This window comes from Asterias amurensis, chromosome 17 (genome assembly GCF_032118995.1).
Source record: "Asterias amurensis chromosome 17, ASM3211899v1".
NCBI classification, from domain to species: Eukaryota; Metazoa; Echinodermata; class Asteroidea; order Forcipulatida; family Asteriidae; genus Asterias; species Asterias amurensis.
Window position 1 is genome coordinate 13,687,977 of NC_092664.1, and position 22,981 is coordinate 13,710,957.

At 38.6% G+C, this 22,981-nt stretch overlaps 3 protein-coding genes across 4 annotated transcripts; 2 read left to right on the forward strand and 1 right to left on the reverse strand.

Moving 5' to 3' along the window:
- The first annotated feature begins 44 nt into the window (after nucleotides 1–44).
- On the forward strand, nucleotides 45–3,369 carry LOC139949546 (large ribosomal subunit protein mL53-like). The gene is made up of 3 exons (XM_071947925.1): nucleotides 45–645; nucleotides 1,297–1,409; nucleotides 1,970–3,369. The coding sequence occupies exons 1-3, from the start codon at nucleotides 554–556 to the stop codon at nucleotides 2,086–2,088; spliced, it is 324 nt and encodes a 107-aa protein (XP_071804026.1). The 5' UTR covers nucleotides 45–553; the 3' UTR covers nucleotides 2,089–3,369.
- Nucleotides 1,969–9,193, reverse strand: LOC139949545 (transcription termination factor 3, mitochondrial-like). 2 transcript variants are annotated; one of them, XM_071947921.1, is made up of 6 exons: nucleotides 9,145–9,193; nucleotides 7,308–8,348; nucleotides 5,805–5,897; nucleotides 5,038–5,158; nucleotides 4,037–4,161; nucleotides 1,969–3,576 (listed from the first exon to the last, which is right to left on the reverse strand). In XM_071947921.1, the coding sequence occupies exons 2-6, from the start codon at nucleotides 8,337–8,339 to the stop codon at nucleotides 3,424–3,426; spliced, it is 1,524 nt and encodes a 507-aa protein (XP_071804022.1). In that variant the 5' UTR covers nucleotides 8,340–8,348; nucleotides 9,145–9,193; the 3' UTR covers nucleotides 1,969–3,423. The 2 variants fall into 2 exon arrangements, with proteins under 2 accessions (XP_071804022.1, XP_071804023.1); XM_071947922.1 differs by having other exon boundaries at nucleotides 9,061–9,179.
- Nucleotides 9,194–9,385: 192 nt separating this feature from the next.
- LOC139949989 (phosphatidylserine synthase 1-like) lies at nucleotides 9,386–21,979 on the forward strand. Its single transcript, XM_071948604.1, has 13 exons — nucleotides 9,386–9,612; nucleotides 10,636–10,730; nucleotides 11,414–11,458; nucleotides 12,147–12,265; nucleotides 13,294–13,452; nucleotides 14,019–14,170; nucleotides 14,608–14,667; nucleotides 15,100–15,181; nucleotides 16,211–16,323; nucleotides 17,323–17,388; nucleotides 17,984–18,083; nucleotides 18,788–18,850; nucleotides 19,457–21,979. Exons 1-13 carry the CDS (start codon nucleotides 9,437–9,439, stop codon nucleotides 19,607–19,609), a joined length of 1,383 nt encoding a protein of 460 aa, XP_071804705.1. The 5' UTR covers nucleotides 9,386–9,436; the 3' UTR covers nucleotides 19,610–21,979.
- The last annotated feature ends 1,002 nt before the right edge of the window (nucleotides 21,980–22,981 follow it).

Below are 22,981 nucleotides of genomic sequence, written 5' to 3' on the forward strand. Positions count from 1 at the left end.
GCCCTTGTGCTGGATTCGGCTTTAGGCTCCGTCCTCTTATACAACAAAGCACGCACATATTGAAGCTAGCCTGAGCCGAATCAAAGCTGAAGCCGTAGTTTCGAAAAGGGCCGTAGTCTCTTTTCAAGGTGTACTTTTATATCTCCCTGCCAGCATAGCTCCACTTTTGTGTGGCCAACACAAAAGTGGAGCTACTGCCTTGATCACATCATGGAGGTAGAATTATTTTGGAGTTTAGGCGGTTTTGTTAATGGTTTTTGTTTATTGTCTCGTCAAATAATTGATAACAGGGCCATCAAAATGTGTGTTACTGTTTAGCGCACGGAGGTAGACTGGACCATCCAGTGGATGGTGAGTGACGGACGTTGACTGTGTTTATAAACAATTTGACTGGCCTCAATTTGGAGCCTGGCTTCGACCAGCAGCGGAGGTTCCAATCCATGTGTGTGTCTATTTTTGTAAAGGTTCTTCCAGAGAGGTTCATTTTCTTAAACCATCTACCTCCATGCTTAAACACACAAAAACTTAGCTCGCTGCATAAAGAAATCTCAAAATGCCAGCGGTTGTTAAGCACGTGACCCTTAAGTTTATCAAGAGTATCATGGTGGAATTCTGCCCGTGGGAAGCAAATGCTCAATCTGCAAGGTGAGTTCAGAATCAGAATTTTATTTTTTATTTTTTATGAAATATAAATTTAAATTTAATCAACAATAGTTAGGAATGCCTGAATTTAAAATTAAGAAATAAAGTTAAAACAAGCATATCTCAAATCAAAGTCTGAAAAGAGAAGTGGGATGGATGAAGTGGGAAGTGGACCAACCATTGTTGTAGGGTCGGATATCCAGATGTAGGGGTTAAACTTCTTATCTAATCTAAAGCCTTTCTTCATAATCATAATCATGTTCTTGCTAATCTTGGCAACTTTTAGGTTGATCGCGATTAGCAAAATATATCAAGAGAGGGCGCTGTTGAACCCACACAGAGATATAGGCCATGCATGCGCACCTCGTTCATGACAACATACAAAATGGTCGTCGAATGCACCCCCTCTCCCTCTGCCTACCCATAACGCATTGCAGTTCTGAATCACAATGAAATATGACGGGAGGCTTCATCCACTGGGGGGGGGGGGGGTTGGAGCCGGCACTGGCAGTGACAATTTGCTTAATAAATGCATCATCTAAATGACTGAGGTAGGGCCTACATCCTTAAATTAATGTTTGATTAACCAACCAGAAATATTTATGATAATAATAAATGTTTGTAAATTTTTATACACCCATATCTACAATGCAGGCAATTCCTGAGCCGAGTTCGAAGTGGCCCCGTCACCAATACCAATCCAAAATGCCTAGTGAAGTCAAAGGTTAAACATGACGGTTCTGATCCTGCAATCACCGTGCTTTTTGGTAAGTATCTTCAGAACAATAGACATTGTTTTTGATAGTACAGTAGCACTGCATGCTTGATACTTGAGGCAATTGGCCCTGCTCATTGGCCCTAGTGACTAGTCACTAACCCTGCCCACCGGTCCTGGCCATCCCTTCTAGCCATTGCCCCTAGATTGCCACTTCTTCTTTCAAATCCATCATCTACTTGTACTCTACAAATGTTTGGCCAGGATTGGCCCCAGGCCATTGCCCCTGGCGATTGCCCCTGGCAATTGCCCTTTGCCATTGGATGGCCACATCTTCTTTCAAATCCATCATCTACTGTACCCTACAAATGTTCGGCCAGAATTGGGCACATCTCTTGTTTGTTGCCATCGATCTTCAAGGCAGCACTGCTCCTCAAGGGCTGGGCACTTCCATTACCCCTTGTTATTGGCCCTGGTCTCGCCACTGGTCAACGCTGGTGTCCCTTGAAAAGTTCCAGTGCAAGTTTAATTTTCCCATATAGGTTCCCTTCATTATGGAAAGAATGTTTGTAAACATTATTCTAATCGTTTATCATTATATTTCATTCACAGACGATGGTAAACAAGTGCTCTTCAAAAGCAGCTGTCTCTCATCAATAGAAGTACTACAGAGGTTGGGTTCCTTCAACAAACAACGAGAAAAGGCAGAGTTATCAGCCACAGAGAGTTAACCTTTAGCAAGGCACCAAACTATTGTGGAACATTTTGGAGGTTAGGCCAAAGGACCTTGAATGCATTGAAGTCATCGCACCGTCGTCTTAATATAACTAGTGTAAATTGATGATGAAACAATAGAATACGTGCAGGATACACGAGGTGAACAGGATGGGCCAATGAGTGACCTGCTTTTGACCTCTAGCTAAGGGTACAGGTTGACGACTTTGGCTACGAGTACAGCCATAGCCAGTGTTGCTACAGTAACTACCACTATTTTGACAATTTTGTAGCAACTATTGGACGATTTGCACAAATGATCATACGAAAAATCCGACTGGTTCATGGCTTCCAGAGAGCGCCCTCTATCAGTGGAATTGCTGCGCCGTGTATGCAGTGATGAGTATGCATTACAACGCAGAATGTTTTGTGTACCAAGACAACCATTGCATTTGCGAGGCCCTGGTTGGGTGCAATGTGTAACAAAGACACTAGGGGTTAGTTTTAAGAAGCCCTGTGAACTCAAAATTGCATTATATGTCTAGTCATGTGTACCGATAAGGTGAACAGTTACAAAAACACCACTTTGAACAAAAGAACACTTTTGTATTTTGACAGATTTTTAATCACTCACAGCATAGATGAATAATTCAAGTAACCCTCCTACTCTTGGTGGCATAATTTATCACCGAGTTGACCATCCTAGAACCATCCGTAGATCTGCTTTGATTATTGAGGCACAAACGTTTACTATGCACCAAACCTTTTTGCTTACTGGAAAAGGGTTAGCCAAAGCTGGAGCCCATGCCGAGGTTCGAGAAAGGCCCCAGCTAAAATGTTATGTTCTGTGTGCAGTTTGTGACTGGTTCCCTGCTTGCTGGGTCAGCATGACCTTTGGGGCCAGGATAGCCTGCCCTGGCCAATTTACCCTGGGAACCTTATGGCTCATATGTACATGTGTATTTAATTTGTGTACCAACCAAGTAGATCCTTGTCGTTTGATTGGAGGATTGTTGGTCATGTGGCATTTGTTAAAATCAAACGAGGCCTAGTCCAAATACCATGGATTTCGGTAGGCGAATATTCACAGAACAAATAATGGCTGGTTGTGTTTAGTTTGGCATTCCGCAATGGGCCAAAACAAAAATTGACACCATTTTGTTTAAACCAAAACCTGTGCTAAAATTTAGATGAGATTACAGATGGAATGGTGAATATAAAAGTATCAAGAACTTCTAAAGTTAAAATCAATGATGGTTTCAAACTCCCTTTTATACATTTTATGTGAAATTGTTACAAAATACTCCAAGTTCATGTTTGACTGTTGCAATAAAATACCATTGTGAAGATTGTTACAGTGTCTTTAAGAAAGTATTGTATTCATTAATGGAGGACTTGGCGATTTCTTGTGCGAAGACAGCATCTGGAACCTTAGATAAGTTTTCAGTTGAGATGTAGCCCGGCTGGGTCGGGTTGTACTGAGCGAGGCCAAGCAATTTCAGGAACTGAAACAATAAAATATGAGATTCAGAAATAACAATTCAATATGAAAATAGAAATGTTTTGATTTTTCAGAAGTACGTTTTTTTTTAAATTATGACTGAGGGGAGGGTTGTGTAGGTATCCAAATGTACCGTGTGAGAATTTAAAATGAGAGGTTTATTAGATGTTAATTTTGCACCGGGGATGACAAAATATATTATAGAGGTTTTGCCCTTACACCGATGTCTGTTAAGAACTGTATACTCTGACTTCATGACTTCATGCAAGAAACAAAACATCTTACACTTTCAAAACTTGTTCAGTTGTTCATTTTTTAACTCTTGCATTTGTGGAAATTATGACAAATTTCCCTGTGTACAATCTCGCGTGCCAGAAAAAAAACATGGAATGTACTTGTAAGGTCACTCTATTTGTAAACAAAATGTACAGGGTCTATAATTTGGGGGTTGGATTAATTCCTACCTGATGCCTCTCTTGCAACTTGTAGACTCTTCCATTGAACACCTGGGGATTCTTCACAAGTTGCTTGTGAGGGATACCCATGTGGTTGTGCAGTACATCAAAAGTGCTTATCAGCTTTTTCTTACCTGTGAATCAAAATAGGCTTTGCTGCTGTTATTCTAGAAAAATTGAATGGATTTGGAATTTTTTGCAAATCTTGAACACAAAAATAAACTTGACTTGTGAATATGGTTGAATACCATCATCATCGTCAGTCGGCTGCACAGCAAAAGGACACAAGCTTTTCCCATTCTCTCCTGTCTTGTGCTATTCTCCGAATCTCAAGCAGGGAGAGCAGAAAATCTGTTAAATACCAGTAAATGTGAAACTAAATGTGGCACCCCGAACAAAGATTTTTTAAAACATTTTTAATTTATTTTATTTATGCAATTCGATTGACACACAAGGCCTGAAGGCCACTTCAAGGTGTGGGCTAAAACAGGGCAACACCCTTGGCTTGGGTATCATCAATCAGATGCCTGGCTGGTGGAGCAGAAAGCACTACATGTTACCTCCCCAACTTTACGAAGCAATCATGGTATCTTGCTTAAAAGGACAAAAGTCTCACGACTGGAACTCGAGCCCACCCTCTGCTGATCAAACATCAGAGCTTGAATCCGGTGCTCTTAACCTTTTGGACATGACACGCCACAAAGGACATTGACGAAATAGATATTGACAAAAAAGATATTGACAAAAACAATATTGACAAAATAGGTAGACGCCAACATGAGCTAGACAACTCAGTTGTTGGAGCGCCGGACGGTAGTTAGGAGGTCACAGGTCAACTTTTGGTTGTCTTGTGTCATTGTGTAGCGGAGTTCATGTTTTTTTTGCGCCAGGAGTGTCATCATTGACAGACATGGCGCACTAGAAATGTTCAACATTATTATTATTTATTATTATACAGTAGGAGGGTTAACGATACGATGATCAAGAAGAAAACATTCCTTGTACTATACCTCTAAGGAGCACCCTTGGATCTTCAAGAATGAGATTCTTCAGCTCTGTTCTTGTGAAGCCGAGTTGCTGCCGGATTACAAACAGACTCTCCTTGATATGTTGCACTTTAAACGTGACCAACTGAAATGAAAACAAAGTTGCTCTTACTTGTTTTGCATTTTTTTACAAGGTTCCACCACCCCAATAAACAATTCTGCTGTTAGCCTGGATTGGTTGAACAAATCTTATACTACATAAAATATGTCAATTGTTCAGTTTGCCTACAATCACTGATAGACTGAGTCATTTATTTGTAAATTTTGGTAAGACCTCGTTTGAATCTGGAAACTACAGGCACTGGTTCCCACCAAACAAAAGCAACAACTTGCGGAATGCCAACAAAATGTGCCCCCCCCCCCCCCCAAATGTAGAACTGGTCGTTACAAAAATAGTTGCATTCCATCCCTTGTCCAAGCACTCAACAATAGCTCTTGATTTGTGTTCACTCTGTTCACTCATGCCTTTTGTCCCCATCCCTTCACCTTGACCTTTGAATGTGACTTGCCGTGCAATTTTTTGTTTTACCTAATTAGTCAATGGCACTTGCCAGTTTGCCTTTTTAATGTATAAAAAACAAATTGTATCTCTTAATGGTTTTTTGTAAATTTTAACATTTCTATTTTTTATATGAATCTCTGTATTTTAATCTCAATTCAGCTTGTAGCTCCGATGTTTGAATGTGTTTTAATAAACCAATAGTAATAATAATACATGTTTGTAAGCCTACCTTGGGCATCTTTGTGATAACACTCCGAAGCTCATTTCCAGTTAAGCTCAGCTCCTTCTGATAAAAACCCAATTTACTGTCAACTCTCTCCACCTGTTACAGAATCAAAATTAAATTGATGAAAGACACTGGACACTATTGGTAATTGTCAAAGACCAGTCTTCTAACTTTGGGTATCTAAACATATGCACAAAATAACAAACATGTGAAAATTTGAGCTCAATTGATCGTCGAAGTTGCGAGATAACTATGAAAGAAAAAAAACACCCTTGTCACACGAAGTTGTGTGCTCTCAGATGCTTGATTTCTAGACCTCAAATTCTAAATCTGAGGTCTTGAAATCAAATTCGTGGAAAATTACTTCTTGCTCGAAAACTATGTCACTTCAGAGGGAACCGTTTCTCACAATGTTTTATACTATCAACCTTTCCCCATTACTTGTTACCTAGTAAGGTTTTATGCTAACAATTATTTTGAGTAATTACCAATAGTGTCCACTGCCTTTAAAAGACTACACTGTCATCTTTCCACTTTTATGTAACTATTCAACAGCACAGGTTGGGTAGGCCAACTATGTCAAATTCTTCTTAATTTTTGTAGGACACAAAACAAAATGTTCGAAAATTTACATTGAATTTACACAGTTTGAAATGATAATAGAAGAAAGCTTCCCTTAAAATATTACTTGCTGAGGTGCTGCAGTTTTTGAAAATTAGTAAAACAATGTCAAGAAATAATAATTTTGCTCAGGAGACAAAGTTATTTCAGCATGTATGTACGTACAATGTGTACCAGTTACCATGGTTACTGGTATTCAAAACCAGTCATGCCAGTAGTCATTATTTGAAAAATTACAGCACATCAGCAAGAAATATTTTACGGGAAGCTTTCTACCATCATTATCTTCAAACCATGTAAATTTAATGTAAATCTGTGGACATTGTGTTTTGTTTCCTACAAAAAGTACTCAAACCCTTTAACCATGTTAACAGTGAATCGCTGGCCAAACGCTAGTTGAAACACCTGAGGACCTTTCAAATCTCTTTCCAAGTGGTCTAGATTAAAGGTTTAGTGTTGAAAAACATCCAGAGACGAAATATGGACCAGTCTGGACAAACTGTTTTCAGCTGCCTAGCTAGTCACTAAAAACGTTCAGAGCAAACCCTTTATATGGTGGCACAACTGGGCTTTCACACAGAAACAAGACTCATCTAAGTAAAGAGTTGTCAAATTTGCCATCGTGATTTCCCTCATTTTGACATCACACTTTGCTTAGCAATTAAGATCGATCCTCATTTTAAGATAAATGTTAGATCTTTACGAAACAAATTAGTCTCGATTCCAAGACGCTCAAGTAATGTGCCCTTTAAATGCTCCAGTAGAAATTTACAATTTCCTCAAAGGGTGCCCTTCACCAACGAGAAAATGCCTTGGTGCCCTTGCCCTGTCAAAAATGAAGCATACATGCCTGGTAATAAATAAATAAAGAGCATTTTCACGTACTGAGAAACTGATGAAAAAAGGGGCTCTCGTCAGCACTCTCGTGATGGCATCCTCAGAAAACTTCTTCCCTCTTAGGTAGCCGATCCGAGCCTCCAGGTTCTGTAGTTCCTCCGTCAAGACAAAAGGATTGATGGTAAGAAAGTGACCCAGTCCTTCCCCCGATATCCCAACGTCGTGCAAGAAGATGATCTTATCTTTGATGTCTTTCTCAAAGTCCATCTTCAGGAGGGCATTACCGATGCGAGCCTTCTTTTCCACCTTCGATAGGTCGACTCCAAGCTCAACAAGTTTCTGTAAAGTAACTGAATGGTCTGCATACGAAGCTAGGGTTAGGGATTCGGTTGGCAGAAACGGTTTGATGAACTCTTCCAAGACCATCGGAGAGTCTTGCGCCGCCAGGACGTCATCTTCATCTGCGTCGTCTAAGAGGCCTATCCCACCATCATCATGGGCATTAACCAAATCACTGTTTACTTTTGTTGGGTCTCTGCTTGTTGTCCCTGTTCGACTGGCAGCATGTATATTTTCTGTATCAATGCCAACAGTAACACTGTCTGAGTTTCTTGTTTCCGTCTTCAAAACGTCATCATCTAGTGCATTTATTTCTTTGGTATCTGTTTTTGCGACACCAGAAGTATCTGTGTGTAGAATACCAGAGTCAGATGTAGAAAGCCTGTCTCCATTTCCGTGTTCATCACGTGGAGCACATATTACAAAACTGCTCCCAGTACATAGCCATGTTTTTGAAAGATGCCATGGTGATTGCAGAATTTGATGCCATCCTGTGGCATCAGTTTTTGGTGAAGCTGCACTTAGACCGTCTGTTCCTTCAAAGTATTTCTTAGAGCGACACTCGTTTATCCCTCCTGCTGCCTTTCTCCATCTTTGTTGACTCAATGTCGAAAGGCATCTAATGGTATTAGTTCTACACACTGCAAGATTTGTTTTACTGTTCAGAGACTGGTAGTAGGCGAATGATTTTGGAAACATCTTGGTTGCCATGGCAATGGTCTTAAATAATGAATCAAACATGTAGAACAACTGCAGTGTAGAACAAACAAAAAAATTGGTTAATGATATGCCTATATAGTTATCTCTCAGGTCCCCTCCCCACCCGAACCCTTGCCTCCCCTCCTTTGAACACGAAGCAATTAATAAAGCAGCAAGCTTTTTAGTGAAGAGCCCCCCCCCCCTTCAGGAGGGGGGTTACAATCGCAACTACTTCACTAACTAGTAACTTGGTTGTGACTGTAACCAGATGGTTGTGTAGTTGCGATAACGTAACCCTCCTGCCGACGGCTGACCTCCGGCTCCGCCGTCGGCAGGAGGGTTATGTTATTGCAACTAATGCTGGTTATGGGACAATAGTACTCCTCCTATCAGTATCATGTGTGCCTAGAAAAAGTTAGAACTATGAGTAGGCCCAAGTATGACTGACTGACTGAGTGATGACTTAACGAGGTTCGTTCTGAACTGCTATAGTAAGGCGATATATCGTCTCCACGAGTGAGCCTCATACATAGTTCTAGGAGTAGAGCAATGGGTGGCTTCCTTGTTCAATGCCTACTTTGCCAATTTGCCTCTAGCTCTGCCCCCCCCCTAACTGCTTGCCCAAGCCCCCCCCCTGTACATGGTCTACCCGTAATGCTAAACTGTGCAAAACTGCATGTCATTAAATAAGATTAGTAAATCGAATCAAATAGCAAAAGACCTCTTCAATTTCAAAGACACCAAAACTCAATTGAATAAGTACCTGACAAATTAAGCACTCCCATTCGTACAATGAGCTCAAGCTGATGTTTGTTTTAACACACTTTGTGCAGCCTTACAAACTCACCAAACATTCTCCGGTTTCCTTTCCTGCTCTTTTTTATATAGTGCACTCGTTGAAGATTGACCCAAATTAAGTAACTAAGCCCAGCTGCAGTTGGGCTTGGCCCAAGTGAAGTTTACGTATCAAATTGAATCAGCGTAACTATAATTGGACAAGCCCAACTATAGTTGGGCGCAAACATCAAATCGGAAAAAAACGCTAATGACATGTGCCTTTTACAAATAAATCATCACCGGGGCGAGAATCGAAGCGTCTGCTGTAAGCCGGCTGCACGGTCAACTGGTCCTGTGTAGAAATGGCGATTTCCAGGCGAGGACACAGGCGACTATCTGCCTCTGAAATGAGCGATCATTTTCGGCTGATCAATGAACAGTCTGTTGAGGATATCAACCTGGAATTCTTCTACAAACCACACACACTTACGCTTCTTTTAGCTGCGCTGATCGCAACAGTCTACTTTGCATTCACAAAGTAAGTCATTTTTCCCCCTTTTGTCGTACGGAGACAAGTCGACCCTTTTGTTTGCCAATATAGGGAAGTCGACTTTGTCCAGCAGGCGGGGCCTCGAGATGGTACAAAATGCCCGAGTTGACCTACATTTATTTGGGCCCCATATTTTTTAATAAATGCAGATACAAAACTATTTTGTACTCCCTCCCACAATAGGTCCAACCAACTGGATAGGTAGTAGTAGTAGGCCTTTTGTTGTTTTAATAACATAGTAAATTATTATAGGCCTGATTTAATTATATTTAATAATTATTTTTAAATCATTATTTAATTGTACTTTTTTTTATAGTTTTATTTGTATCCATCGAAAAAGGCATCAGTCACTGATGATCAGGCAATCATATTCATAATAATAAGCATTAAGTTAAATGAAACATTAGCAGCCTTAGCAAGCACGTTCAAAAATCATAGATCATGACAGTTACTGAGTTAGAATTATCAATATTTAGATGGTGATGATGGATGGTATGGTTTATCAAAATATATTTGTTAATTAAAGGAACACGTTGCCTTGTAGTATCTGACGGGTTGGCAGTATAAAAAGCATTTGTAACCGTTTGTTATAAAACACATGGTTGGAAAGATGTTTTAAAAGTGGAATACAATGATCCACACAATTTTGCTTTGAAATTGCGGTCGGCAACTTAAAAATTTGACTCCACTAAATTTTTAAAGGGCCGACCGCGTTAATAGGAGGTAAAAGGAAAACCATGCAATTTTGAGTCATATTCGCAAAAAAAACAGGCTTTACTCATTTACAAGTGTGTGAAAATTGTATTCAATAGTTAAATTTTAATAATTTATATTAATTTTGGTTTTTACCCATACACCGATGTGTGTTAGCACTGTATACTCAGTACTTTCCCAAGTCCTGTGAAAAAATATCACAGGCATGTTACTCTGGTGGGATTCGAACTTCATAAATTTTTATTTATTTATTCCTAATCTGTTTAATTTTTCCAAATTTTGTTTTCATCACTTCAGAACGAGTGACACAAGCAATGATGGCAATATCCGCAATGGTCTGTGCTGTGTTGTATTCTTCTTTCTTCTCATCAGTCTACTTGCATTCCCAAACGGTAAATAGAGTCAAAGAGCTGCATGGCTGTAGTGTTGGGTAATTCAGATATCTTCCACAGTGCAGGCCCAGTTTCGATTTTACAAATAGCCACAGATTGTTCATACTTAGTAGGCCCAATTTCATAAAGCCTGTAATAAGCAAACAATTTGCTTAGCACAGCAAAATTTAAAAGGATGGCCTCCATTTAATTCCATGCTTGTTTCATAGACTGGCTATTTTGATAATTGTCAGCAACAGAGTGTGGGTTCAAATCCTGGTCATACACTTGTGCCCTTGAGCAAAGCACTTATCCATTATTGCTTCGTAAAATGTTTGGAAAGTAGTGTATTCTGTACTAATAGTCATGCTAGTATTGACAAGCTCCTAGTGGATGATACCCATGAATGCATACATCCTAACAGACTGTAAAGGGAGTACTAATGTTTCAGCACCAGGGGTGGATTTTACAAAGAGTTAAGACTAGTCTTATCTCGACTTAAGACGAGTTACTCGTCCTAACATTTAAAGTTACAAAATACATCACAACAAATTTAAACAAATAGTTAATCTATTACAAGGTGAAGCTGAGGTTTAAAAAAAAAATAAAAAAACGAAGTGGCTGTCCGGCCCTGTGATGTTAGGCGATATTAAAAAAAAACATTATAAAGTACCTAATTTTTTTCTGTTCTTTTTCCTGTCAAGGTCCATTTACAAGGCCCCATCCAGCAATATGGCGAGTTGTGTTTGGTAAGTTTTATCTGTTAACAACAAAAACATTTTTATTGAAGGAGGTTATACTTCAATTTCGCTCGGCCCCAGCCACCTGTTTCTTCTGAGACCGCTGGGATGAGCTGATCAGGACCCGGTTTCATAGCGCTGCTAAGCAGAAAAATGTGTTAAAGCATGAAATTTTTGCCTTAATAAAAACAGGATTTCCAACCAAATTTCCATGTGGTTTTCAGGATAAGCAAACAACTGCTGAATACCAGTAACAGGCAATATGCATCAAATGGAAATTTCGTTGGTAATCCTGCTTTTATCAAGGAAGAAATTTCATGCTAAGCAAATTTTAGTGCTTAGCAGCTCTATGAAATTGGGCCCAGGCCTGTACATCTATGCTTCGATTTTGAAAGAGCAAGGGCAGCGAGGCATTTTCTCTTTGGTAAAGGGCACCCTGTGAGGAAATTGTAAATTTCTACTGGAGCATTGCAAGGGCACCAAGGCAATATGTCCAAAGGGCAATGAGGCAATCGCCTTCGTTGCCTCCATGGAGTAAGACATAAGAAAACTTTATTGATCTCCAGAAGAAGAAATTGCATTGCTCACACAATTTTTTCTTTTTTAAAAACACACCAAATATAAAGATAGAAGTAGCAGGCCTTGCTGATAAGTTTGTACTAATTCTTATTGATGTGTTTAATGCTTTCTCTACTAGGTGTCAGTGTCATGTATCTATTGCTTCTTGTCTTCATTTTGTTTCAAAACTACCAAGACATCCGACGCATTATGGTCTGGTTCTTCCCCGATCTTGAAGCGCAACAACCTACAGAAAAAGTAAGTCCTGTCAGTCGGGCTAAGGCCACATAAAAAAAAATTGTTGGTCGTCCTTTTTTTTGCTGATGGGGGAGGGAGGGAGGTTTTTTTTTTTTTTTTTTTAAAGTTGTTTTGACATGCCAAATATGAAATCAAGAATAAAGAAATCATCAAAATCACTATACAACAGAGGATTTTTGTGTTTTTGATGTTTTCAATAGTTTTGTCAAACAAATTTAACTCCTGTATGCCGTTTTCTGTAAACTTTTTCAAACAACTAAGCACAGTGTAGCCCAAGTAAATATTTTAAGAATTGTTCTAGCTTTGCCAACATGAATAAAAACCTTCTTTAAACATCTTTTCAAACCTGTACATTTTGAAAAAAATATCAGCTGAAAAGGTTGTTTTTTTATTTTATGTGGCCTAGTGAGAAGGGGAAAATACATCTTTAGTTTTGGGGAGAGTAGATTTTTATTACAGGATTTAAACTTTTATTTTTGTTATTTCGTTCATTCAATTTGGTTTTATTCAAAACACCAAACAACAAGACCGGTCTTTTCAGTAGATTAACTTGATAGCTATAGTTTACCTTTTTTTTAAACATCAGAGGTGCTAATTTGTGTATGGTGTATATGTTTTCATTATCCTTTTTTTAAATAAATATTTCATTTTAACCTGTCAAATTAATAAATGAATGAATGAATAAATGCCTAACATTTTGTTGAGCATGATGTTACAATTTTCAAATGCTTTTTTTTTCCATTGTCAAGTTTTCAGATGGAAACATTCCTCTGGAGGATGAACTTCATAATGTCGATAGATCTTTATCACGGTGTGGTCATCTTGATTTTACTCCATACCAACTCATTGTAACAAAACTGAGGCTGGATGGAATAATAGTCTGGTGCCAATGAATGTTAGCCATGTTAGCATTCATTACTGTTATTGGAAACAGGGAACCTGACCAAGATGGTGACAGGGTGATAAAGGTCTTTACTATACAGTCCAAACATTTCAACTCACTACACGTATCATCTTTCTCTCTCTAGTCTTACGCAGTTAATTGTTCAGACATAACCTTTGAACGAGTGTGGGGTCACCTGGACTGGTTTGCATTCTCACATTTTTTCGGTTGGATCGTCAAAGCGATGATGATTCGGCATTGGGGGATCTTATGGACGCTGAGCTTTACATGGGAACTAACAGAGGTACCTTCAGTTTTAAAATATAACTCTCTCTCTCTCTCTTTCTCAAAAAAAGTAAAAAACAGGGCTTGGATTTGTAGTAAAAAATGAGCTGTATGCTTCACAACTTTTTGAAATGGAATGAAAGGAAATTTGAGTAGACTTGGGGTTTGAACCAACAGTTTCCAGATAAACGTACCAGCGCTTTACCAACTGAGCTATCTAGCTTGATGCTGGCGGTCTCCCTATTTCTCCATTATCTTTGTTGGGGGTGCCACTCAGTCTCTTTGTTCGACCTCAAATTGTTGAAAACTTAGCCAGTCAGTTAATTTCCTTTTTGCAGACTTGACATTCTTCCTACTTTAGTCCGATTGTTAAATTGTTTGGCTCTTGGGGGGAAAAAAACAGTCAAATTCTGATTTTAACAGCCTGACAAATCTATTAAAAGCGACACCATGTGTACATGTTGTACTAGATAAAATATTCCTACTTATTTCCTAAGGACCCAAAATCATGCCTGCTTGTGGTTTATTACTTGAATTTGATAATTTTTTAACACTTTTTTTTAATTTTTTTATTTATTTATCCAGTTTGCCTTCATTCACCTTCTGCCCAACTTTGCGGAGTGCTGGTGGGACTCCCTGGTTCTGGATTTCCTCCTTTGTAACGGCGCTGGGATCTGTCTCGGTCTATATTTGTGCAAAAAGCTGGAGATTAAAAATTTCCACTGGGATAGCATCAGGTAAATTGATTACCAGCTGGGTTTTTTAAAGGCAGTGGACTCTATTGGTGATTACTCAAAATAATTATTAGCATAAAACCTCTTGGTGACGAATAATGGGGAGAGGTTAATGGTATCAAAATCTCAAAGTCGCAATATCAAAACCTACGTTACTTCAGAGGGAGCCGTTTCTCACAATGTTTAATACTATCAACCTCTCCCCATTACTCGTTACCAAGTAAGGTTTTATGCTAATAAATATTTTGAGTAATTACCAATAGTGTCCACTGCCTTTAACAGTTTAAGATGATGACTGAACAGATCAAATTATTCAACTATAAATGTATAAGAGTTCATGAAAATATTTTGATCTTCCAATAACAGAATGCAGTCTTTAACACAAAAACTGAGCTAGTTTCAGTTTGAATCCATGATAACTTTGATGGTTTTGTTTTCAGAGATATCCGTTCTACATCTGGTAAAATCAGGCGAGCCATGTTGCAGTTTACGCCAGCAAGGTTCGTACCCTCCCCTGTAAATTATAAGTTATAGAGTATGGGTTTAAAAATAGTTTTGAAGGGAAGTTATAAGTTGGGTAATCAGTCTAAAATTAATGTTTTGATTAGAAGCCTACTGCAGGTTTCGATAGTGTACAGCATTTAAGAAATCATTTTGTTTGAATCAAGTATCGTCTTCATAATGACACTAGGTTGTTTTCCACGATGGTTTTACAAAACGTCTTCGGAATGCTTTCTGCTATTCATCGTTTTAACTACCTTTTATTGTATTAACTGCCAAATTGTATATTTAAGACCACAATTCAGTTTTTTACTGCTAGTGTCTTTTATAAATATTTATGAAATGAATAAACCAAGTCTCTTGTTGCCTCTGTGAAATCGTCCCTGGCCAAAACAAACATTAATACTCAATCTTATATCGTGTCTGTACAGTTGGACAGAGGTACGCTGGCTGGATCCACAATCCTCCTACATGCGTGTCATTGCAGTCTTCATTATGATTCTCTTCACACAGGTAAAGTAATTTACTTCTTTCATGTATCAACCCAATTCACCCTCACTCTTACAAAGTGCGCATGTCTGTCACCCGACGTCATCATTACAAGAATCATATTCATCTGTTTAAAGGCACTGGACACCTTTGGTAATTGTCAAAGACCAGTCTTCTCACTTGTTGTATCTCAACATTATATGCATAAAATAACAAACCTGTGAAAAGTTGAGCTCCATTGGTCGTCGAAGTTGCGAGAGAATAGTGAAAGAAAAAACACCCTCGCTTGCACAAGTTGTGTGCTTCCAGAGTTCAATTCAAATATCTTATTGAGAAATTACTTCTTTCGTTACTTCAGAGGGAGCCGTTTCTCACAATGTTTTATATACTATCAACAGCTCTCCATTGCTTATTACCAAGTAAGTTTTTATGCTAACAATTATTATACATGTTATAAGTAATTACCACAGAACATATGAACAGGTAATAGTGTAATAATTTGTTAGGACACAGAATGAGGCATTCAAACCCGCAACCTTGTGATTGCAAGTCCTACAGTTTAAAGGAATACGTTGCCTTGGATCGGACGAGTTGGTCTATGAAAAATGTTTGAAACCGTTTGTTATAAAGTGCATATGGTTCAAAAGATGTTTTAAAAGTAGAATATGATGATCCACACAAGTATCACTCAAAATTGCACGGTTTTCATTTTACGTCGCGAACTAACACGGTTGGCCATTTATGGGAGTCAAATTTTTGACTCCCATAAATGGCCACACGTGTTTGTCGACGAGGTAAAACAAAAACCACGCAATTTCAAGGCATATTTGTGTAGACCATTGTGATCTACTTTTACAACATCTTTCTAACCATACCGATTTTATAACAAACGGTTACAGAACGCCTTTCAAAGACCAACTCGACCGATCCAAGGCAACGTGTTCCTTTAACCACTGGACCAATGTGACATACTGTGTTGTGTGTGAACCCTCGGATGACATGTCAATTTTTCTAAAACCGACTCATTGATTTCTCTCTCATTTTCATTTGCAGCTTGTGGAGCTAAATACTTTCTTCTCTAAACACATTTTCCTATTCGCTCCGGACCATCCGCTCTGTGTTATTCGCATTTGCTTAGTATGTTCAATGGTGGCTCCAGTATTGAGGTAAGCTGGACTCAGCGTCGTAGATCAAGCCGTATTTCATGTTGCTGCTCACTGGGCCCTAGTTCATAAAGCTGTCAAACACAACAACTTGCTTAGCACTCACAAATCTTGCTTATTAGTACTGACAAACCTGGCTTGAAGCAGAAAGACATTATCAACCAAAATACCACAAAGTATTGCGACTGATACACTGCTCGGCAATTTCTGCACAGCAGAGAATTATTTGACCAGCACTGTTTTATCCTCGACAGCTTTATGAAAGTGGCCTCTGTGGCAGGCAGCTTTTTAGAGGTGCTGGTCACCTGGGCCCAAATTCATAGCGCTGCTAAGCACAAAAATTTGCTTAGCATGAAATTCTCCCTTAATAAAAACAGGAATGCCGACCAAATGTTCACGTTATTTTCAGGACAAGCATACACCAGCTGAATATGAGTAAGAAGCAACATACAACAAATGGAAATTTGGTTGGCAATCCTGTTTTTATCATGAAAGATATGTCATGCTAAGCAAATTTGTGTGCTTAGCAGCTCTATGAAATTGGGGCCTGTTTCTCCTTGCCACTTACTGACTTGGTATTTTAATCTATTTTGTTTCTAAAGGTATCTTAATTTTTCTATTTGTATACTTTTTATACCAGTGTATAAAGCATAATAAAACTAAACTCAAACTAAACTCTGGGAGCAAAAATGATGCACTGACGGTAGCAGTTAAATCTGCAGTTAATATTAATGATTAACAGGTCAGCAAGTATTGTTCGCTTGAACCTTTTGTATTGCACTTTGTTACTAGATGGAAATTGGCACTAAATAGAAAAGCAGGATAGTTCTTTTCATAAGCGAGAAATCTCCCGAATCCCTAAAGTCTACTCCGCGGAAGTAGAATATATAGCAAGACAAGTTCTCAAAAGAACATAGTCTTCCTAGCAAGAAGATACACAAATGGTGTTACTGCAAACCAAATGTATATAAATAGTTTTGTTTAATGTTGTTCATATTACAGGCAATATCATTCTTACGTGACGGACCCTGCTTGTAAGAGGGTTGGAACTCAACTCTGGGTTTTTGCGTGAGTATACTGTATTGTATTTTCCAAAAGTGTAGTGTGGTTTTGTGATTACTTCCTTTCTCAAACAGAAAACTAATTAAAAACAGAGCTGTCAACTCTTCCTGTTTTTCTGAAATATTCCCTGAAAATGAACAAATCTGTTCAAGTTCTTTTGAACAATTTATGAAAATCTCCCTGATTGTGGATATTGTGTCATGTCAGATTATATTGTGTTGAATATAGTTCTATGTATCTGTGTTTGTTGTACAAAATCTCCCTGTAATGCAAATGTTCTGGCCCTTTAGATATTGCTCTGAAAACCCAGTGTTTGAAAGCTGTAACACATTGTTTTGTGTAAATTTACTATTTATTTATACCTCACCATGCAATAGTAATCATTAAATTTTGTATATTACGTTTTCACATCCGAAGGGCGTCTCAAAGTGCTACCAACTTTCCCTTGTCACTGGGCTATTTAATTCATTCCTTAAACCATATCTCAGCTCCCTGGGGAGTATACAGCCTGTGCAACAAACATGCGCTACTCAAACATCATCGTACAAACATACTTTATCATAATGTCGTTGTCAACTAAACTGATCATGTTTTATTTCAGAGCCATAACTGTGATTGAATCTCTCATCTGTGTGAAGAGTGCTATAGATCTGTTTGCTCAGACCATCATTTTCAACGTAGTCCTTTGGTTACTGGCGCAGGTAAGTGTCAGGCTTGGGATTTCTCAGCATTTTTCTTGATTTCAGGATTTTCATAAAATATCCTTGAACTTTCAAATTTCCTTGAAAGTAGTGAAGCAGTGAATAAAGAGAGAAACATATAGTCTGCTTTGTGTTTGACCCTGTGGTTGTGTACTTCAGTGCTGCACAGGGTCAAGGGAGTCCAATCTCTATCTAAATCGAAACAATTTGTCATGGAGGGACGTAGGAGAAGAGGACATTTAAGGGTATGAATTGGTGAGGCAGCTTTTGAGACTTGCCTGGCACAGGAGCAAGTTGTAATTGATCGATGTTGATGATGATAGTTTGAAAACAAATCCTGACAGTGACTAGAGCAAGCACGACGATACATTGACACCAGTTAAGAACTCACCCCGCGGTTGTGAAGTTAATACTAATCTAGTAAATGCTAAAGCCAAGTCTCGATTTTCCACCCAGGTAGTAGTTACATGTATGTTAAATAGCAGGACAGTTCTTTTCAGAACTGAGAAGTCTCCTGAATTCCAAAAACCTACTAAAGCAAGACAGTTCGCTAAAGAACATAATCTTCAAGTAATACACGCATGGTGTTATCGCAAACCATAGTCTTGATTACACTTCTAAAAAAAAAAATTAAAGTTGTATTAAGCGCCACTCTCTCTCTTTTTAAACCCATATATAATGATGACCATTCCTCTTCGTTGCAGATGGTTATGGTTGTGATTTGTCTGTATGGAATCGTCTTACAAACAAGGAAGGAGGGTCACACGGTTAGTAATAATTACATGAATTAACCCTCAAACATAGTACTTCTTTGGTCCCATCGAACCCACGTAAAACTATTCAGCTCATGCCAGAGTTGTAGTCAAAATTGAGAAGTCCGAGACCCTGACCAAGATATTGGCAGCCTTGATAAAAACAGGATTACCGGCCAAATTTCCATTTGTTGTAAATTGCTTGTTACTGGTATTCAGCTGTTAATTGCAGCTGTTAATTACTGATCCTGAAAAGCACTGGGAAGTAATGGTTGATAATCGTGTTTTTATCAGGTAGAAGTTTCATGCTAAGCAAATTTTTGTGCTTGAAATTGGGCCCAGTTCTTGCCAGACTGAGACTAGCCCATCCAAGACCGCTAAAAAGGATCTTGAGACAGACCAAGACTAGGTCTCCAGATCTACAACACTGGCTCATGTGTAGTTAGCTTCAACCATTTTCCAAAGATTAAGAGCAGATCTGGCATCCTTCCTGATTCTTCAGAAAGTTCCCTAAAAATAAACCAATCATTCCACGTTCTGATGGACAAATTTGAAAATTCCCTGATTTTAGAAACTTTTTTATAACATCGAAGAGTTTTTTTGTATTGTGTGTTCTTCTAGGACCGATCACGAAACACTAAAAAGCGGGCGGAGAATTCATACATAGAAGAAGTGAATGGGCTCTCATCAAACTCTGAGCAGTCATCATCTGGGGCTACTCACAGGTACAACACCAGGAGGCGGATTAGCGCCGCTGGTGGAGACCTCAACTAAATTCTCTGGAGATATCTTAGACCTTGTACACCAGACCTGCCGCCGGCTTTACAAAACTTTATGCATCTTCGTAAGTCCACTTGCGTAGCTGTGTAAGTTGTGTACCGCTGACACAAGAAATCTTGCACAAGTGAAGTTTACATTTTTATAAGCAGAAAGTTTTTTTTAAATCGGGAATCTTAGGAATCTTGCACTAGTGAACTTTATACAAAAGCGTGAAGTTTTGTGATACTAGTATAAATTTCAGTAACAGGTTTACATGTAAAGGATTTGAGGCGTTGCATGGTGAGGTATCAATATTTGGTTTGCGGCAACACCATGTGTGTATCTACTTGCCAGGTAGAGTTTGTTCTTAGAAATTTTCTTAAAGCAGGACAGTTCTTTCTCAGATCTGAGAAGTCTCCCGAACATCCAACAAGTCTACTGCGCGGTAGTAGAGTAAAGCAAGACAGTTCTCTAAGAACAAACTGTACCTGGCAAGTAGATACACACATGGTGTTACCACAAACCAAAAATATATAGGTTTACATGCTTTGAATAATGATTTACATGTACTTTGTAATTTATTCCTCAAAATGAATTAGCTAATCAAGCACATTACAAATTATTAAAGTCAGTTTCTCTCTGATTTTCTTATGTAGTACAGACATCTTGGGTCGATTTCACAAAGAGTTAGGACTAGTCTTAACTTAGGACTAGTCCTAGGAGATATACAAAACGTGTGGCTAGTCCTAAGTTAGGACGAGTAACTGGCCCTAACCCGAGATAAGACTAGTACTTAACTCTTTGTGAAATCCACCCCTTGTCATTTAAATTTTATAATCATGTGCAGTATAATGTTTTCATGTAGTTAAGGTTCAATAGTGCAGGCTTGGAATGACACGCAGGCCACAGACCATAAGCCTTTTTGAGGTATGGCGGACACAATGCTACAACACTGTAAAGTTGTGGTAAATTTGTGTGATTGACCACTAGAAATAGAACGTATGTTATTCAGTGAAGTGCGCATTTTAGGCGAAGCAGCATTTACACGTAAACCTAATGACCACCAACATGGTGAGCGTGGCATCAGTCGCGGCGCGTGACGCGTGCGTATCACGTCCGCCATACCTCAAAAAGGCTTATTGTCTCAGCTGCCCCTGGGTTTGGCCTTGGTGCCCTGCAAAGGTTGGATATTCCAATGGAAGTGCCCTCTGCAAAATGAAAATGGCATTGCTCTTTCAAAGATGAAATTCCAAGCCTGACGTTCAGGTCATTTTTTCATCTTAAATATTTCTTGGCACGGGTACTACAAGGCTGTGTATATTATTTACATAACACTATTATTACTGGGTAGTTGATTAGATTTTTTATGTCCGTGTAGTATGATCATGGAAGATTGCGTTATTGGATTCATGTACATGTAAAGTTACTAATCTGCCTGTCTTAAAATTGATTTAGGATTTAAAACTGTTTTGTCTGACAGAAATATTAGGGTATTTTAAAAATAAATTTGGTCCAGAGAAAACATTGTGGCGACAAGAAATTTAATTTACAGGAGATTTGCTGACAATAGTGGAAAAGTGCACACACCTGCTGTCGATTTTCACCAAACTCTTCCTAACTTAGGATAAATCTTAGGACTTAGGACGAGTTCAGTTCCGTATTCAAAGACGTTAGGATGCATTGAACCATCCTAAGTTAGGACGGGTTACTCGTCCTAACTCGAGATAGGATTAATCCTAGCGTTTCGTGAAATCGGCTGCAGAGCTGCTAACATTCCATGCAATAGACCCTTTTCATGAAATATGTACATTGCACAAAGTGCCTGCGTACTAACATTTTAGTTGGCAAAAATTTTGGAACATCGCGCTGTTTTGTACGCAGGTAATGGGTGCCTGACGCAGACGCGGTTATGCGTCTGTTTTTTGCACAACTATATGGCGTTTGCTAACCAACAGGGCCTGTACGCATGCGTGAATGTAATTAGCATGTTTCATAAAAAGGGTCAATTGATTTTGCAGAACGTTACCTCATAACAAACCATTCTTTCTACATGTATGTTCTGATAAACAAATTAAAAAAATTCCTGGATTATGGAAATCTTTTTCCTATCATGTTGAATGTAATTCTAAAGATATTCCCAATAATGTTTTAGTGATTTCTTGTCGAAATATTTTGCAACTCTGGAGAACACGCTACCCATGACTCTGCCAATGATAGTTCTTCAGCCATCAGGTTTCATCAACGTTGGCGTCCAATGCTAGGGGGTTTTGTAATTTCAACTGATACGAGTTCATGTGTAATTGGTGCTGTTTGTTCTGTAAATGTTGCCTTTATCTGGAGGTGTATTTAAATGTTTTGGAAATAAACATGATGAAGTGCAAAGTATTTGTTGCTGTACAAGGTGTTTGGTTCTTTGAAAAGTGTTTGGACAAGTGGTAGTGACCTCAAATGTTTTTCAAACTTTTATCTATTTCCTACTTATTATAAAGATGGTTTAAAGGCAGTGGACACTATTGGTAATTACTCAAAATAATTATTAGCATAAATCCTTTCTTGGTGACGGGTATTTGGGAGATATTGATGGTATAAAACATTGTGAGAAACGGCTCCCTCTGAAGTGCCATAGTTTTGAGAAAGAAGTAATTTTCCATGAATTTGATTTTGAAACCTCAGATTTAGAACTTGAGGTCTCGAAATCAACCATCTAAACGCACACAACTTTGCATGACAAGGGTGTTTTTTTCCTTCATTATTATCTCGCAAATTCGATGACCAATTGAGCTCAAATTTTCACAGGTTAGTTATTTTATGCATGTGTTGAGATACAACAACTGTGAAGGCTGGTCTTTGACAATTACCAGTAGTGTCCACTGCCTTTAAGTAAAGCCATTGGACACTTTCATTACAGAAAAAAAAAAAAAGTTCACAGATTTACAAATAATTTACAGGGTTTACAGAAGGTAATGGTGAAAGACTTCTCTTGAATTATTATTCCATGAAATGCTTTACTTTTTGAGAAAACATTAAAACAATATCAATTCTCGATATAGCGAGAATTACGGATTTATTTTAAACACATGTCATGACACGGCGAAACGCGCGGAAACAAGAGTGGGTTTCCCCGTTATTTTCTCCCGACTCCGATGACGGATTGAGCCTAAATTTTCACAGGTTTGTTATTTTTTATATCAGTTGTGATACACGAAGTGTGGGCCTTGGACAATACTGTTTACTGAAAGTGTCTCATGGCTTTAATGGTAGTTGGAAGTAAGCATCCTGCGAATTAAGATTTCGTATGAAATGCCCTCGTTGATTAGAAATCAATACAGAGAGGTTTGAATTGTAACACCATGTAATGAAAATCTCTGAATGAGTTGGGGTGGTTTT

Coding starts and splice junctions, on each gene's coding strand:
- LOC139949546 (XM_071947925.1), top strand. CDS start 554: ATGCCAGCGGTTGTTAAGCACGTGACCCTTAAGTTTATCAAGAGTATC. Junction 646..1,296: donor GCAAATGCTCAATCTGCAAG/GTGAGTTCAGAA, acceptor TCTACAATGCAG/GCAATTCCTGAGCCGAGTTC. Junction 1,410..1,969: donor TGCAATCACCGTGCTTTTTG/GTAAGTATCTTC, acceptor TTTCATTCACAG/ACGATGGTAAACAAGTGCTC.
- LOC139949545 (XM_071947921.1), bottom strand. CDS start 8,339: ATGTTTGATTCATTATTTAAGACCATTGCCATGGCAACCAAGATGTTT. Junction 5,898..7,307: donor CTTTTTTCATCAGTTTCTCA/GTACGTGAAAAT, acceptor ATTCTGTAACAG/GTGGAGAGAGTTGACAGTAA. Junction 5,159..5,804: donor TTATCACAAAGATGCCCAAG/GTAGGCTTACAA, acceptor TTTTCATTTCAG/TTGGTCACGTTTAAAGTGCA.
- LOC139949989 (XM_071948604.1), top strand. CDS start 9,437: ATGGCGATTTCCAGGCGAGGACACAGGCGACTATCTGCCTCTGAAATG. Junction 18,084..18,787: donor TCCTTTGGTTACTGGCGCAG/GTAAGTGTCAGG, acceptor TCTTCGTTGCAG/ATGGTTATGGTTGTGATTTG. Junction 18,851..19,456: donor CAAGGAAGGAGGGTCACACG/GTTAGTAATAAT, acceptor GTGTTCTTCTAG/GACCGATCACGAAACACTAA.